Source organism: Pieris napi, chromosome 23 (genome assembly GCF_905475465.1).
Source record: "Pieris napi chromosome 23, ilPieNapi1.2, whole genome shotgun sequence".
Lineage (NCBI taxonomy): Eukaryota > Metazoa > Arthropoda > Insecta > Lepidoptera > Pieridae > Pieris > Pieris napi.
In genome coordinates, this window is record NC_062256.1 from 342,086 (window position 1) to 359,732 (window position 17,647).

The 17,647-nt window shown below is 41.8% G+C and overlaps 2 protein-coding genes across 51 annotated transcripts; one reads left to right on the plus strand and one right to left on the minus strand.

The window, feature by feature from the left end:
- The first annotated feature begins 1,532 nt into the window (after positions 1 to 1,532).
- Positions 1,533 to 11,948, plus strand: LOC125061214 (hornerin-like). 50 transcript variants are annotated; one of them, XM_047666501.1, is made up of 18 exons: positions 1,533 to 1,613; positions 2,180 to 2,263; positions 2,573 to 2,624; positions 2,877 to 2,927; positions 3,163 to 3,207; positions 3,375 to 3,419; positions 3,610 to 3,630; positions 3,770 to 3,814; positions 4,143 to 4,292; positions 4,488 to 4,559; positions 5,165 to 5,212; positions 5,743 to 5,787; positions 5,932 to 6,000; positions 6,176 to 9,262; positions 9,434 to 10,117; positions 10,175 to 10,237; positions 10,295 to 10,693; positions 10,751 to 11,948. In XM_047666501.1, exons 1-18 carry the CDS (start codon positions 1,578 to 1,580, stop codon positions 11,860 to 11,862), a joined length of 6,108 nt encoding a protein of 2,035 aa, XP_047522457.1. In that variant the 5' UTR covers positions 1,533 to 1,577; the 3' UTR covers positions 11,863 to 11,948. The 50 variants fall into 50 exon arrangements, with proteins under 50 accessions (XP_047522457.1, XP_047522460.1, XP_047522459.1 ...); XM_047666504.1 differs by having other exon boundaries at positions 9,434 to 9,946; positions 10,004 to 10,066; positions 10,124 to 10,693; XM_047666503.1 differs by having other exon boundaries at positions 9,434 to 9,724; positions 9,782 to 9,832; positions 9,890 to 10,693.
- Positions 11,840 to 14,541, minus strand: LOC125061218 (zinc finger and BTB domain-containing protein 11-like). Its single transcript, XM_047666522.1, has 2 exons — positions 14,131 to 14,541; positions 11,840 to 13,998 (listed from the first exon to the last, which is right to left on the minus strand). Exons 1-2 carry the CDS (start codon positions 14,335 to 14,337, stop codon positions 13,264 to 13,266), a joined length of 942 nt encoding a protein of 313 aa, XP_047522478.1. The 5' UTR covers positions 14,338 to 14,541; the 3' UTR covers positions 11,840 to 13,263.
- Between the last annotated feature and the right edge of the window lie 3,106 nt (positions 14,542 to 17,647).

Here is a 17,647-nt window from a genome sequence, read left to right on the forward strand (position 1 = left end):
TCCTATCAAAAATAACTAAACAAACGAAAGAGTAACCAATACAAGCCCTCCTTTTGTTTTTTTAGGACATACGATATTAATGGGCTATGGTTATATAAACTGAAACTCTAACTATTAGAGAGAGATATCATACATCGCTCTCTTGGCTCAGGCATCGGTAGAGACGATCAGATGTCGTCAATCCCTTGAAAGATAGGACGGGCTTTGGGATGCTACTTGTGTGGATACGTTAGCCTCGTGTCACCTTCCTCGGACAAGCAGAAAAGCTGGCACGCCCGCAGATCAGGCGGAAAATAATAAACGGCTTAAGTACAAGAGTCTTTCCTCCAACTTCGATTTTGTTCCCTTTGGAGAAACTCTCGGGCCGTGGGGATCAAGTGCATAGTCGCTAATTAAAGATTTAAGATGGCGCCTGGTAGATAGTACCGGTGAGTGGTGACCCCAGAGCTGGTGCTTTCCTCGCTCAACGAATAAGTATCTCGATACAGCTAGGAAATGCTGCCAGCGTCACACGGTACAATGCCACAAGGACCAAACTTTTTAAGTTTGTCTTAATTTTCTTTTTATTATTACTGTTGATGCCAACCCCCACAACACCTCAGAGACTCGGGCCTGCACAGGATTATACGTTTAGATGTTCGATTGAGAACACCCGTGCAGTAACCAAAGTAACCTCGGCGCGGCTTTGAATACAGGTGGGGTTTGACTACGTACGTTTTGTCGAGACGGTTCGAATTATCGCTGGCACCGCCTCAACCCACGCACCCCTGCTAGTGCGTAATTGTAGGATGTTGTCTTGAAATGAAACTGCGCCTTGTTCTTGTTTCTTGCTTCGAAGATTATTCGTGGGTCCCAGTTCGTTGTCGGAGGAAAGAGGATTTTGCGTAAATCTCGCCGAGCTTAAGTACTCCAACAGTATACCGCGACGAGAGCTGCGCTTACAGACATCTGCGCGCGTATACCGCGACGAGAGCTACGCGACCCTTTTATTCGGCGAAGCATTTTATAATTTATTTAACTATATTTTTCTTTACATATTTTTACCTAACTTATTTATAATATATACTTAATTTCTACTTATGAGCTACTAACAATATTCTTATTTAACTTAATACTATTTTTATCTATGAGTCGCCAACAATTACTGTTTGGTTAAGAAAATTGTAAATACTATATATTTGATTGTTATGTTTAGTTGAATAAATAAAATATATTGTATATACATTATAATATAGTATATATATATATTACTTATGTACTTTTGTTTCTATGATTGACTGACTGATCATTTCGCAAATATTTCTTATGCGTCTTCCCCGTATATTCTGAGTGTCTCTTAGGGAAATCCAATGTACCCAGAATTGCGAAAACTGAACAAACACCCCCTAAATGATACGATATGAATGACAAAATAGCAATATTTTTTTACGGAACCACACTCAAACTCTGATTAAACAAGAGCGTTCATGAAAATTGTTTACTTTCACGAACACTTGTGTAAATAATGTTTTAATTCACTAATCGGTATAAAAGAGGATATTTCTTTTGGAAAAATTAAGTTTCACTTCACAGTGACCATGGTGTCTTGTAAAGTCCTCTTGGCTTTGGCCTTGGTAAGTATAAGATTTATATCATTCAGTTATAAAACAATATTTATAAGGATTGCATTATCTTAATAAATAATTTTCATAGTTTAAATTATTGAAAAATAATATTATTATAAATCCAAATATTATATAACAATTTTTCGTTTGTTTTTAATGTAATAGCAAGAACCAAACCAATTAACCAATTTATAGAATGTTGGCGAACATTTGAACATCTTAAACAAGTACTATTTAAGAATATAATATAATAATATTTTTAGAAAATTAAATCCAATTGAAAACTTTGGTACCTGTGCTTGCAATAAATAACCTTTAATGCTGGGATTTTCTCGGTGTATTGCGATTCCTATTCGTTTAACGAGGAAAGCACCAACTCTGGGGTCACCGGTACTATCTATCAGGCGCCAATTTAAGTCTTTAACTAGTATTTTAGTTTTTAATTGTAGGATGTATAAAAAAATATTTAATCAGGGTGACAAAAACTATCACCGCATTTGATAGCCATCCCCATTTGATCCCATAGTTTATTAATTGTTTAAATAAAACCAAATAACGTTATTTTATATTTCCAGGTCACCGTAGTATCAAGTACTCCAACATTCCATCACCAACACCACCACCACGATCTTCTTGGTGGGCTAAGGATTAAGAAACAAGTAAGTTCAAACTCAACTCTTAAAAGCTTAACGTGACGAAGGATCGTCAAGCTCAATGTGTGTATGTGGCATCCTTTTGTATAACTGATAATATTATTCTCTTCCAAACCGAAAACCTTTTTTTCCAATTATTTTTCACATAGCGAAATATTAGAAAATATTTTTGTTTCTAATTTTTTTTAATATTAATCACCTAAAGTGGGATTTTGTTATATTAATTAATTTAAATAAATTATAAGACATTGGAAAGCTTTTGTATACGAATGGTACTAATAATAAAGTATTTTAATATTAATTATCTTTAAACAGCTTGGAATTGGTATTTCCGGAGGATTAAATCTGATCTTCAGGAAACATAGACGTGAGTAGAAACTTTATTATACGCCAACACTTTTAACCTCACACGAGTTAATTGATTCAATGAATTTTGAATACAATAAAAACATATTTTATAATATCTCTTTTAAGAATATATACTACATCTAAGAATCATCTACAGGACATGCTAAGCCAATTCGAAAACATTATTAAATACATTCAACACTTAAGCTTCTAATGACATTTCACATTATTCCCACATTTACTTCGTTAATACAAAAAATATTTTTTTCAGTCAACAACAGAATATGCGACCATGATACACACAAGTTATTGCTTGGATACAGTAAGTTATATTCTAACTATACATACTTATATTTGTGATAAAAACGTAACCCAAACTTAATATAACTTCTCACTTCTAGCTGATAAGAAAATATCTCCTATTCGTCTACTCTAATTAAGCTCAAAGATAGATTGAAATTCTTTTGCAAAAGTTCAAAGTAAAATAGATTAATTTATGCTGCATTTATCATAATAATATAACAAGTGAAGTTTATTTAATTATATTTTTTTTACAGAGAAACCACGTCATATCAATGACATCTATGGATTGGTGCCGAATTGTAAGTATTAATATAATTTCTGCCGATTACGCTTTAAAAAATGTTAAATAATAATTGCCGAGTTAGATTTAAACTCTCACTCAAACTTGTATTAGAGTTGGTACCGATATTTTGTTACTGTTATTAGAGTTTTACTTTAAGTAAACTGTACTTTCATTTCCTTCCAGTGATCACAGGATTGGGTGGCATCATTGATACACACGTCGATGGATGTAAGTAATAATATAATTTAAAAAAAACTTGATAAAATTATTATTGATACTCAACGAAAGAGGAACAGAAAAACTTCTATAAAGACATCCAAATTGGAAAGTCTATCAGTATCAGCCTACACATTTTCATATCGTATAGTATTGCTATTTTGTAGTATGCCTTGAAACTTAATTCATACTTTGTTTTCAGATGGTTCACTGCTCGCAAGATGTAAGTATTATGAATATTAATTACATATCAATTGGTGTCAAGTAATACAATAAATTTTACATAAGTTTGTACAAAAATTAAAGTTTTTATGAATGTAATGGAATAAAAATCCTTATACTAAAACTTTATTAACTTTCAGTGGTGATTGCATACTCAAGAATCTCCGTGTGCCTCAATAATAAGGGTTAGTTTCAAAATATCATAGTTAATTAGACATACCAAGTTTTGTCTATTAAGTTTAGCGTACGCGTATCTTTGCGCAGAATACCAAACCACATCTATTGTATTGGCCTAGTGACTGAAGCGTAATACTGTAACACTTGAGGTCCTTCCTCAGAGTCAGAGCTGTGCACCGATGAGCTTACCAAACTGATATTTATTACCGATTTTTATCTTAATATTTCTAAAACCAGACAGATTATTGACTCAGCTGAGGTCTATATTTCTTTACCTTATCTAGATTACTCCAAAGTGTAAAAATATGTTAGTTTTATCGACATTACCATTTTCAGGAACCACACCGCCATTCTGCGGACGGGACTTCTCTCAGTTTGGAATAAAAGGATGCGGCAAGAATTCTCTCGAAATCGTTCAGCGATTCCAAGTAATCAACGCGGTTAAACTTGTCAATGCACACATCCACAAATACACTGATGGCAAAGGTGAGAATCACTGGCAATTACACAATTTTTATCCATGTTCGATACCCGGAGAATCAAAAACTATTTTATATTATATACTATTTATAACTTACATAGATAACTTATTATTGACAATTTAAGTACCATGTCTAATCTTTTAGTGGTTAGCGTACATAAAAATAACCCACTTTTAAACTTCTAAATTGATCTTTTCAGGAATCGGTTCCACAAAGGGCTTCATTTACGTGATGTTCAAGATTGGTCTGGAAATTGCACAGGGAATTGACAGTAAGTATTGGAACGAAGTTCCTTATCGCGCGTTGTGAAAGGAGGCTAGACGGAAAATATTCTTACGAAAAGTTGTCACGACACTTTTTTGCTATTTGCAATAGCAAAAAAACGAGAACCGGTGTATTACAATAGTAATACACCGGTTCTCGTCCGATCACCGAAGTTAAGCAACGTCGGGCGAGGTCAGTACTTGGATGGGTGACCGCCTGGGAACACCTCGTGATGTTGGCTTTTTTTTCGTCGTAAGATTGGTGTCGAGAAAATCTATCATACTGTTATGATACCAATTAACATATAAATTAATCGAAAGGAATTTCGTTCCATCCGGGTGTCCCTTGACACCTCTAAAGTTTTTTTTATATATTCGCCAGTCTTCGCTTTCTTTAAATTTTACTATAAAACTACACCTATGTTATTATCACATAATAAGACAATGTGCTATGTGTATGCTTCTTCGTCTATATTTCTCTTGCAACTGATTGTAAGGTGTTAATTGAAAACTATTGTTTCCATTATACTACGTAATAAACAATTTCTTCATTCTTTTGTCGTAATTTACTAATACACTAAGTATTATCACTGAAGAAATATTTATTTTACAGACAGACAAAACATCAACAAGAATTCGTTCAACTGGGTGTTCTTGCAAGGTATGATTCTTCACATTTATCACATTTAACGACTAAGGTCATGTAATTTGTTACGTTTCTTAACAGTTAACACACCTTTTAATTCAGTGGTTCGATTACCAACTTTTCAGGTTGAAAAAACTATAACTGGTATTATTAACAAAACTAATGCAGTTTTCTACTATTTATTTATTTCCTATTTAACTTAATACTAATACAAAAGGAAACTTATAACTATAAAAATTTAACTAAAAACATAATATGAACAAAACAATAAAACCAAACCTTTTTATAACTTATTATAATGCAATTCTTACGAATTCAGCCAGTGTGCGACTAAATATCCGTCTCACATGCAATAATATTAAGGATGCGCAAGACACGCGTAAATGGCGCTACTCTGAGTAAAGTTGTCTCCCAAGATTAAACATGAAATGCTTAACCAATTTTATCACACAAAATGCTTAATCTTAAGATATTTTTTACAAAATGTTCTCTTGTTGCAAAGACAGCTGCTTTTGTTGTTTTTCTAATAATTATTCTTATTTCAGTTACCATATTGATCGGTGCTTTCGGAAACTCCTACAAAGCGGACTGTAAGTATATTTAATATTACCATTTTAATTTAGAAAACTACATCGCATCACCTTCCCTTTGAATGATTTTAAATTAATTTTAAAAAAAATATTATATATGCCTGAACAGAAATAATTCATATATCTAGCGTATTATTTTTATAGTGGGAGCTTCAGTTTCTTTGGGAATAATCAAGACATGCCACCCAATTCTTCACAAACACGGCTATTCAGGTAAGAAGTTATCGCTGATCTATTGAAAGTTAGGAGTAACTTCTAGCTAACTAACTAGCTACTAACCTAGAATGTGTTATAAATTATATATATATATAATATAGTAAAAGGAAGAATCAATATGACTACATACTAAAAAATTTATTCATAAATTTCAACTTGTTTTCTTTTGCAGGTGTCTTGCACTTGTGGCAGGAAGTGAACCTAATAATAAAACCATGTAATGGTATCAGAGGACCATTTAATCCAATCGATAGCAATGACGGTGACGATAAAGACATTGATTTAGGTGATTGGAATGATGATAACGATGATGATGATAATGACGGCAGCTCCGGCTCTGGCAGTGGACAAGGCCAAGGACAGAGCGGCTCCAACGGCAGTACTACCTGGAGCTCTGGCAGCGGACAAGGACAAGGACAGAGCGGCTCCAACGGTAATGGTAGCTCCGGCTCTGGCAGCGGACAAGGACAAGGACAGAGCGGCTCCAACGGCAGTACTACCTGGAGTTCTGGCAGCGGACAAGGACAAGGACAGAGCGGCTCCAACGGTAATGGTAGCTCCGGCTCTGGCAGCGGACAAGGACAAGGACAGAGCGGCTCCAACGGCAGTACTACCTGGAGCTCTGGCAGCGGACAAGGACAAGGACAGAGCGGCTCCAACGGTAATGGTAGCTCCGGCTCTGGCAGCGGACAAGGACAAGGACAGAGCGGCTCCAACGGTAATGGTAGCTCCGGCTCTGGCAGCGGACAAGGACAAGGACAGAGCGGCTCCAACGGTAATGGTAGCTCCGGCTCTGGCAGCGGACAAGGACAAGGACAGAGCGGCTCCAACGGCAGTACTACCTGGAGCTCTGGCAGCGGACAAGGACAAGGACAGAGCGGCTCCAACGGTAATGGTAGCTCCGGCTCTGGCAGCGGACAAGGACAAGGACAGAGCGGCTCCAACGGCAGTACTACCTGGAGCTCTGGCAGCGGACAAGGACAAGGACAGAGCGGCTCCAACGGTAATGGTAGCTCCGGCTCTGGCAGCGGACAAGGACAAGGACAGAGCGGCTCCAACGGCAGTACTACCTGGAGCTCTGGCAGCGGACAAGGACAAGGACAGAGCGGCTCCAACGGCAATGGTAGCTCCGGCTCTGGCAGCGGACAAGGACAAGGACAGAGCGGCTCCAACGGCAGTACTACCTGGAGCTCTGGCAGCGGACAAGGACAAGGACAGAGCGGCTCCAAAGGTAATGGTAGCTCCGGCTCTGGCAGCGGACAAGGACAAGGACAGAGCGGCTCCAACGGCAGTACTACCTGGAGCTCTGGCAGCGGACAAGGACAAGGACAGAGCGGCTCCAACGGTAATGGTAGCTCCGGCTCTGGCAGCGGACAAGGACAAGGACAGAGCGGCTCCAACGGTAATGGTAGCTCCGGCTCTGGCAGCGGACAAGGACAAGGACAGAGCGGCTCCAACGGTAATGGTAGCTCCGGCTCTGGCAGCGGAAAAGGCCAAGGACAGAGCGGCTCCAACGGTAATGGTAGCTCCGGCTCTGGCAGCGGACAAGGACAAGGACAGAGCGGCTCCAACGGCAGTACTACCTGGAGCTCTGGCAGCGGACAAGGCCAAGGACAGAGCGGCTCCAACGGTAATGGTAGCTCCGGCTCTGGCAGCGGACAAGGCCAAGGACAGAGCGGCTCCAACGGTAATGGTAGCTCCGGCTCTGGCAGCGGACAAGGCCAAGGACAGAGCGGATCCAACGGTAATGGTAGCTCCGGCTCTGGCAGCGGACAAGGACAAGGACAGAGCGGCTCCAACGGCAGTACTACCTGGAGCTCTGGCAGCGGACAAGGACAAGGACAGAGCGGCTCCAACGGTAATGGTAGCTCCGGCTCTGGCAGCGGACAAGGCCAAGGACAGAGCGGCTCCAACGGCAGTACTACCTGGAGCTCTGGCAGTGGACAAGGCCAAGGACAGAGCGGCTCCAACGGCAGTACTACCTGGAGCTCTGGCAGCGGACAAGGACAAGGACAGAGCGGCTCCAACGGTAATGGTAGCTCCGGCTCTGGCAGCGGACAAGGACAAGGACAGAGCGGCTCCAACGGCAGTACTACCTGGAGCTCTGGCAGCGGACAAGGACAAGGACAGAGCAGCTCCAACGGCAGTAGTACCTGGAGCTCTGGTAGCGGTCAAGGACAAGGACAGAGCAGCTCCAACGGCAGTAGTACCTGGAGCTCTGGCAGCGGACAAGGACAAGGACAGAGCAGCTCCAACGGCAGTACTACCTGGAGCTCTGGCAGCGGACAAGGACAAGGACAGAGCGGCTCCAACGGTAATGGTAGCTCCGGCTCTGGCAGCGGACAAGGCCAAGGACAGAGCGGCTCCAACGGCAGTACTACCTGGAGCTCTGGCAGCGGACAAGGACAAGGACAGAGCGGCTCCAACGGCAGTACTACCTGGAGCTCTGGCAGCGGACAAGGCCAAGGACAGAGCGGCTCCAACGGTAATGGTAGCTCCGGCTCTGGCAGCGGAAAAGGACAAGGACAGAGCGGCTCCAACGGTAATGGTAGCTCCGGCTCTGGCAGCGGACAAGGCCAAGGACAGAGCGGCTCCAACGGCAGTACTACCTGGAGCTCTGGCAGCGGACAAGGCCAAGGACAGAGCGGCTCCAACGGTAATGGTAGCTCCGGCTCTGGCAGCGGAAAAGGACAAGGACAGAGCGGCTCCAACGGTAATGGTAGCTCCGGCTCTGGCAGCGGAAAAGGCCAAGGACAGAGCGGCTCCAACGGTAATGGTAGCTCCGGCTCTGGCAGCGGACAAGGACAAGGACAGAGCGGCTCCAACGGTAATGGTAGCTCCGGCTCTGGCAGCGGACAAGGACAAGGACAGAGCGGCTCCAACGGCAGTACTACCTGGAGCTCTGGCAGCGGACAAGGACAAGGACAGAGCGGCTCCAACGGTAATGGTAGCTCCGGCTCTGGCAGCGGACAAGGACAAGGACAGAGCGGCTCCAACGGCAGTACTACCTGGAGCTCTGGCAGCGGACAAGGCCAAGGACAGAGCGGCTCCAACGGTAATGGTAGCTCCGGCTCTGGCAGCGGAAAAGGACAAGGACAGAGCGGCTCCAACGGTAATGGTAGCTCCGGCTCTGGCAGCGGAAAAGGACAAGGACAGAGCGGCTCCAACGGTACTGGTAGCTCCGGCTCTGGCAGCGGAAAAGGACAAGGACAGAGCGGCTCCAACGGTAATGGTAGCTCCGGCTCTGGCAGCGGACAAGGCCAAGGACAGAGCGGCTCCAACGGTAATGGTAGCTTCGGCTCTGGCAGCGGACAAGGACAAGGACAGAGCGGCTCCAACGGTAATGGTAGCTCCGACTCTGGCAGCGGACAAGGACAAGGACAGAGCGATTCCAACGGCAGTACTACCTGGAGCTCTGGCAGCGGACAAGGACAAGGACAGAGCGGCTCCAACGGTAATGGTAGCTCCGGCTCTGGCAGCGGACAAGGCCTAGGACAGAGCGGCTCCAACGGTAATGGTAGCTCCGGCTCTGGCAGCGGACAAGGACAAGGACAGAGCGGCTCCAACGGCAGTACTACCTGGAGCTCTGGCAGCGGACAAGGCCAAGGACAGAGCGGCTCCAACGGTAATGGTAGCTCCGGCTCTGGCAGCGGACAAGGCCTAGGACAGAGCGGCTCCAACGGTAATGGTAGCTCCGGCTCTGGCAGCGGACAAGGACAAGGACAGAGCGGCTCCAACGGCAGTACTACCTGGAGCTCTGGCAGCGGACAAGGCCAAGGACAGAGCGGCTCCAACGGTAATGGTAGCTCCGGCTCTGGCAGCGGACAAGGCCTAGGACAGAGCGGCTCCAACGGTAATGGTAGCTCCGGCTCTGGCAGCGGACAAGGACAAGGACAGAGCGGCTCCAACGGCAGTACTACCTGGAGCTCTGGCAGCGGACAAGGCCAAGGACAGAGCGGCTCCAACGGTAATGGTAGCTCCGGCTCTGGCAGCGGAAAAGGACAAGGACAGAGCGGCTCCAACGGTAATGGTAGCTCCGGCTCTGGCAGCGGACAAGGACAAGGACAGAGCGGCTCCAACGGCAGTACTACCTGGAGCTCTGGCAGCGGACAAGGCCAAGGACAGAGCGGCTCCAACGGTAATGGTAGCTCCGGCTCTGGCAGCGGAAAAGGCCAAGGACAGAGCGGCTCCAACGGTAATGGTAGCTCCGGCTCTGGCAGCGGACAAGGACAAGGACAGAGCGGCTCCAACGGCAGTACTACCTGGAGCTCTGGCAGCGGACAAGGCCAAGGACAGAGCGGCTCCAACGGTAATGGTAGCTCCGGCTCTGGCAGCGGAAAAGGACAAGGACAGAGCGGCTCCAACGGTAATGGTAGCTCCGGCTCTGGCAGCGGAAAAGGACAAGGACAGAGCGGCTCCAACGGTAATGGTAGCTCCGGCTCTGGCAGCGGACAAGGACAAGGACAGAGCGGCTCCAACGGCAGTACTACCTGGAGCTCTGGCAGCGGACAAGGCCAAGGACAGAGCGGCTCCAACGGTAATGGTAGCTCCGGCTCTGGCAGCGGAAAAGGCCAAGGACAGAGCGGCTCCAACGGCAGTAGTACCTGGAGCTCTGGCAGCGGACAAGGACAAGGACAGAGCGGCTCTAACGGTAATGGTAGCTCCGGCTCTGGCAGCGGACAAGGACAAGGACAGAGCGGCTCCAACGGCAGTAGTACCTGGAGTTCTGGCAGCGGACAAGGCCAAGGACAGAGCGGCTCCAACGGTAATGGTAGCTCCGGCTCTGGCAGCGGACAAGGACAAGGACAGAGCGGCTCCAACGGTAATGGTAGCTCCGGCTCTGGCAGCGGACAAGGACAAGGACAGAGCGGCTCCAACGGCAGTACTACCTGGAGCTCTGGCAGCGGACAAGGCCAAGGACAGAGCGGCTCCAACGGTAATGGTAGCTCCGGCTCTGGCAGCGGAAAAGGACAAGGACAGAGCGGCTCCAACGGTAATGGTAGCTCCGGCTCTGGCAGCGGACAAGGCCAAGGACAGAGCGGCTCCAACGGTAATGGTAGCTCCGGCTCTGGCAGCGGACAAGGACAAGGACAGAGCGGCTCCAACGGTAATGGTAGCTCCGGCTCTGGCAGCGGAAAAGGACAAGGACAGAGCGGCTCCAACGGTAATGGTAGCTCCGGCTCTGGCAGCGGACAAGGACAAGGACAGAGCGGCTCCAACGGTAATGGTAGCTCCGGCTCTGGCAGCGGAAAAGGACAAGGACAGAGCGGCTCCAACGGTAATGGTAGCTCCGGCTCTGGCAGCGGACAAGGACAAGGACAGAGCGGCTCCAACGGCAGTAGTACCTGGAGCTCTGGCAGCGGACAAGGACAAGGACAGAGCGGCTCCAACGGTAATGGTAGCTCCGGCTCTGGCAGCGGACAAGGACAAGGACAGAGCGGCTCCAACGGCAGTAGTACCTGGAGCTCTGGCAGCGGACAAGGACAAGGACAGAGCGGCTCCAACGGTAATGGTAGCTCCGGCTCTGGCAGCGGACAAGGACAAGGACAGAGCGGCTCCAACGGCAGTAGTACCTGGAGCTCTGGCAGCGGACAAGGACAAGGACAGAGCGGCTCCAACGGTAATGGTAGCTCCGGCTCTGGCAGCGGACAAGGACAAGGACAGAGCGGCTCCAACAAAAGTGGTAGCTGGGGCTCTGGCAAATATGGCCAATGTATTAATGTGGTTGCTGTTCCGTCTTTCAATGGTTATCGATCAAACCCATTCTCAAGCAACTATCAAAACGATGTTTCCTGGGTATTTATCCCAGAGTCTGAGTTCAATGGAAATAATTACAGAAACAGTGCAAGAATTTATTAATTAGGTACCTAATTTATTATTTTCTGACAATAATTGTACTGGACATTATAATGGATTTGCATTTAATATATAAGTATGAGCATTTATATTTGACTTTTTTTTATAATCCTGAACATCCTTGTTTTTAATTAACTGACTAAAAATACATACCTACATTGAACCCCTTAGGCCGTTTCTCCACTGCTCCGGTCCGGCAAACGTTAATTACCGATCCGATTTAGAAACTCACAACAGTACTTACGTACTTCTCCACTACTCTGGCGTTTGGTTTTTAACGATCCGATAACTTGCTAGATCGGAAAGCGGTGTTTTATCGGTCCAAGTATCCAAGAGGTTATAAATTATTATTCACATGTTTATTTATATTTTCTTTAATTTGAAAGAATCTGGATAACCTGGACCAAACCAAATTATGTTGCTATTTCTTTATATTTTTATACCATAGTATTAGTGAACTATTTATTAAGTTGATTATAATATTTTAAGATAGACAATATAAAAAAGTAATAAACTTGCCAGGGCAATAAAGTATTCAGAATTTAGAACGTTTTATTAACAAAATAAAGTATATGGGTTTTAGTTAATATAAGTGGTGGTATTTATCATGTAAGATAAATATACAAGTATCGATTATTTTCGGATCGGATATAGTGGAGAAGCGCAATTTTTCCTTCCGATATTTTTCTCATGACTCATTCCGGTATCCGACGCCGGACCGGAGCAGTGGAGAAAGGGCCTTAGAAACACAACGATCACAAACTTTACATGTTTTATAAATTTAATTTTTTATTAAAATTTATCTAACCTAACATATTTTGCAAATTTCTAAGGATTTTCTAAATTGCTCACCTAAAAAATTATGAAAAATACTAATACTCATGTTAAGTTAATTAATGTATTATATATGTTCCAAAACAAGATACAATTAATTTAATTTTTTGATGAAATGTTAAACAAATATCAATTAATTAAAACAAAAGCCATTGTAAGAGACAATCTTATCAAATGAGATACCAAATATACTACATCTACCAAAAAATATAAATAGTACTTGAAGTAAAATTAAATTCTTAAGTATAGCTTACAACATAATGATAAGCACACAAATAAAATGACAAATATGCTAAAACTGAACTGAACTGAGCTGCTTTTATGAATTTAAAATAAAGTATGTACATTGTTAATTATATTTTTTCTTAGATGTAATGTTTAACAGTGTAAGATGTCTCAATGTCTGCTATGGGAAAATAACTTAAGATACAATCCTTTGTCCCCATTCATCCTGTATCTAATATACCTATATATAAGGCTAGGCATGTGGTATTTTGGGGAATTGTCATCCATATACTTTATAATTTTATATAAGAAAAACCTTAACACTCATTTTGTGCAACTTATTATTTAATGTTTAGGACCATGGTTTCCTTTTAACTGAAATACATGCTGTTTTAAAAGTACCTTATTTGAGAATACCTCTCCACACATACACTGATACTTATTTTCAATAATTTCATTTCCCATGACGTGTTCATATATATGCATTTGCATCTTAACTAAATTGTTAAAAATTTCTCGACACAATATACAAACTCTAAAATCATTTGACAGCATCAACCCACGGAAATGGGATGTCCTAGACAATTTTTTTGTATAAGATGTGGGATAAAAATATATGTCTATATTATTATATGTTGGAAGATTGGAAAAATTTCGTTTGTGTCTCAACTGAATATGATTATTAAATAAATCCTCCTTTTTTGTTTGATATTGACATATCTCACAATGAAAATATTTACTATGGGTAAAGATGTGTTCTTTCAATGCTTTACGATCTTTACACTTAAGAAAACATATTTCGCAAGTAGCAACACTCTGTATGTTATGGTGTATATAGTGAAACCATAAATTTTTTACTGGTATTGTTCGATTGCAGCGAGCACACTCTATTTTCTTTATATCGATATGACAGTGGACTATGTGAACAGCCAACTGCTTTTTGTTGAAGAAGAAAGCCTGACATATATCGCAAATAAACAGCTCTCTTTCAACACGGACAGCATCTTCAGAGCTAAGAAGATGTTCAGATTTAATATGCTTCTTTAAGTCATCTGAACTATCAAATTTTTTCAGACATATCTGAAAATTTCAAAAAATATATTACAATTTGACCAAATACAATACTTTTAAAGCTGTAAGTGATTATTATAGATTACTTTTGTGTGTATGCTTTTGTCACTAAGACATGATAGTGTTTAGGTATTAACTTACTTCACACAATTCATCGGAGTCTTGATAAAGCAAATGTAACATTTCCTGTTTATGCTTCATGTGTTTGTGTACTTCGATTTCTGTTTCACTTGTCCATCCACCAGAATCGCACATATCACAATCGTATGTTTCACTATCTTCACTAATAGGAGACTTCTCCTTTTCGATAGGGATACGATTAGCAAGCTCACTCGTTGACTGGAACATGGTGACTTTTGAAAAGATGATTGAAATAAGTAATATTCAATTACAACGAAAATACAACAATTGTATGTGTTTGTTACTTTAGAAAACAAATTTATTTCTTTATTATCAATTAAAGTAAATTCTTAATCTCCACAAAATGCAAAATTTTGGTTTTGTCCACAGAAGCAGTGTTGACTGTTGACTGTTGAATAATGTTGATAAATGATAGATGCCTTTTTTTTAATTTTATGATCTGGTAACATAGACCATTAAGTCATAGATATATAACTTATTTGGAAAATGTTCATTACTTTGGAGTACTACACTTCACTCTAAATTTTGTCATTTAAATTTGAATTGTATTTTTTATGTTATTATAAATAGGTTTATAGGATGTTGGATCTTTTAGTAAAACGTTGAGTGGCGGCTGGCGGGAGGAAGAAACACACTTATATGCATGCCAGATACCAATAGTCAAAAGTAACACAGAAAAACATTTTCTCGAGAAAAGTAACATTATCATATTTCTAAAAGACTTTTCTTAATTTCACAAAAAGTTAAAAATATTCTAGATACAAACAGATTGAACAAAGAACACAACTTTTATTAAAGATATACATCTATCTTAAATTTACTAAGCCAAGAATCCTTCAGACCCGTCAGCCGCACGTCAATCTTTCTAAAAACAATGGAGAGGCTGGGAGACCTGGAGATAGGAAGCCTAATCTAAATTCCTACATCCAATTCAACAGCTCAGGCAAATCAACAGAATTATCACTCCACAACGTTGTGTATTGCATTGGCAACTCTGAAATTAAAGCAGTCAGCCCTTGGAGCATTTATTTTATTTTATTTTATTTTAAAAGGCACACTAACGAAACACATACAAACACTTACAGAGAACACAGTACATAGAAAACAAGATACATGCATGTGCATCAATAACAAGTGTGCACAACATTTAAAGGGAAACATTACAATAAAGAAGAGAAAATAACTTAACATTAAAAGTAAAAAAAAACTAACTAGATAAAAAAAAAACATGCAATTTACAATTATATATATATAAAAAAAACAATAATTTTCTACTTTGCAATAATCACTATTGGTCACGAATCAACAGTGGCTGCAGCATCTTACGCCTGAAGACATGGAGACTGTCATTAAATGGATCTGCTTCGCATGTACTCAGAGCGTCGTTTAATGTCGATAGAGATCTGTGTAGAGGAGCATTACAACCGACGTTGGTCCTCACTGCCCGAACGTAAAAAAGGATTGAAGTGTTTCTTGTGTTCCTCTTTAAGAGGAAGTTCACTTAACTTAAAACATTAGGTAAATCTACCAAGTTATTTAAAATTTTGTAAACAAATATAATGTCGATAAGGCGGCGGCTATCGCGGAGTGATTGCAAGTGAAAGAAAGCTAGTCTTTTTTCATACTCGCATTTATAGCTAATGTTATTATTTAATCGGCATAGATGTTTGGAGAAATGGCGGTTAATTCTTTCGATTCTGTCAACATGGACAGAATATTGAGGGTTCCAAACAACACTTCCATAATCCAAAATGCTACGGACCAGAGAATTGTAAAGTATGATTTTAGGCTTCACATTTTTAAAACACTTAGTCGACCGCCTTATGAAACCTAACATTCTAGAAGCTTTATTGACTATTGCATTATAATGAGGTATGAACGATAAATTACTATCTAGTATTACTCCTAAATCCCTAATTTCATTGACCTGCAGTAGTAGTACTCCGTCGATAGTGTATTTAGAGGGAAATTCTCACAGAATGGATCAATAATATGTTAAAACAACGAGCTATACAGTTTACCGTAAATACCACTACACGTGGTATCGCCAATAGAGGTTGCCCACAAGGCGGTGTTCTATCGCCGCTATTGCGGAATCTAGTAGTTCACGAGCTCATTACAGGACTCAACGCTAGCAATCTCTACACAGTGGGGTATGCGGATGACATAATATCTATCTTAGTGTCGGGGAGCTTTGAAAGCACCTTATATGATCTCATTAGAAGGGCGTTGAGAGATGGTGCAAAAAGATGGATTTTAATGGCGCTTCTAAACGGGCCATGTTTTACTGCAATTGATGGCTGCAACACTGTGGCCCGGCAACATTGCAAACAATAGCAGCCACAATATGCATATTGCAGTAATATCCCGGCCATATAGCCAAACATGTTTTGTATAGCCACATATGGCCGATATTGTCCCGATGGGTTGCCGGACGATCGCTAGGCTATCGAATTCAACTGCAATATTGCACAGCCAGTTCTATTGTTGTTTCAGTCACTCTCTTTGTTATGGCACAGTGTATCCTTTTTTACGCGACATGAAGTTTGCTATGAGTGAAGTGTGCCTGTTGCTATATTCGGTGTTTTGCGATCAGCTGCATTTTGACGTTAAATTAAATATTAATTAAAATTCAAGGCTCAAATTGTCTACAGTTTCACGCCTATTTAAGTAAGGTCGAATCTACAATCTCTTCTTTTTCTGTTTCTTTTTTAAAACACAATGTGACAGTGTGACAAGTGTGATTTCGTCAGCCATTGCAGCAAAACATGGCCCGTTTAGAAGCGCCATAATGGCGCCATTACAAAAATATTTTAATGCAGCTGATGGCCGAACAATCTATGACTGGGCCATGTGTTGCAATATGTCTGCAATAGTATGGCCCATGATGCAGACTCCTAAACGGGCTACACAAACTGGCAACAATGGCTGACGAAATCACACTTGTCGCAGCAACTTATATTGTTTTAAAAAAGAAACAGAAAAAGAAGAGATTGTAGATTCGACCTTACTTAAATAGGCGTGAAACTGTAGACAATTTGAGTCTTGAATTTTAATTAATATTTAATTTAACGTCAAAATGCAGCTGATCGCAAAACACCGAATATAGCAACAGGCACACTTCACTCATAGCAAACTTCATGTCGCGTAAAAAAGGATACACTGTGTCATAACAAAGAGAGTGACTGAAACAACAATAGAACTGGCTGTGCAATATTGCAGTTGAATTCGATTGCCTAGCGATCGTCCGGCCACCCATCGGGGCAACATCGGCCATATGTGGCTATACAAAACATGTTTGGCTATATGGCCGGGACATTACTGCAATATTGCATAGTGTGGCTGTTATTGTTTGCAATGTTGCCGGCCACAGTGTTGCAGCCATCAATTGCAGCAAAACATGGCCCGTTTAGAAGCGCCATTAAACAAATAAAAATGAAAGGTCACTTTTTCAAACACTTTATGGCAAGAACAATTTTTATTTTACACAACAATTCGAAACATAAAAAGCAACAGT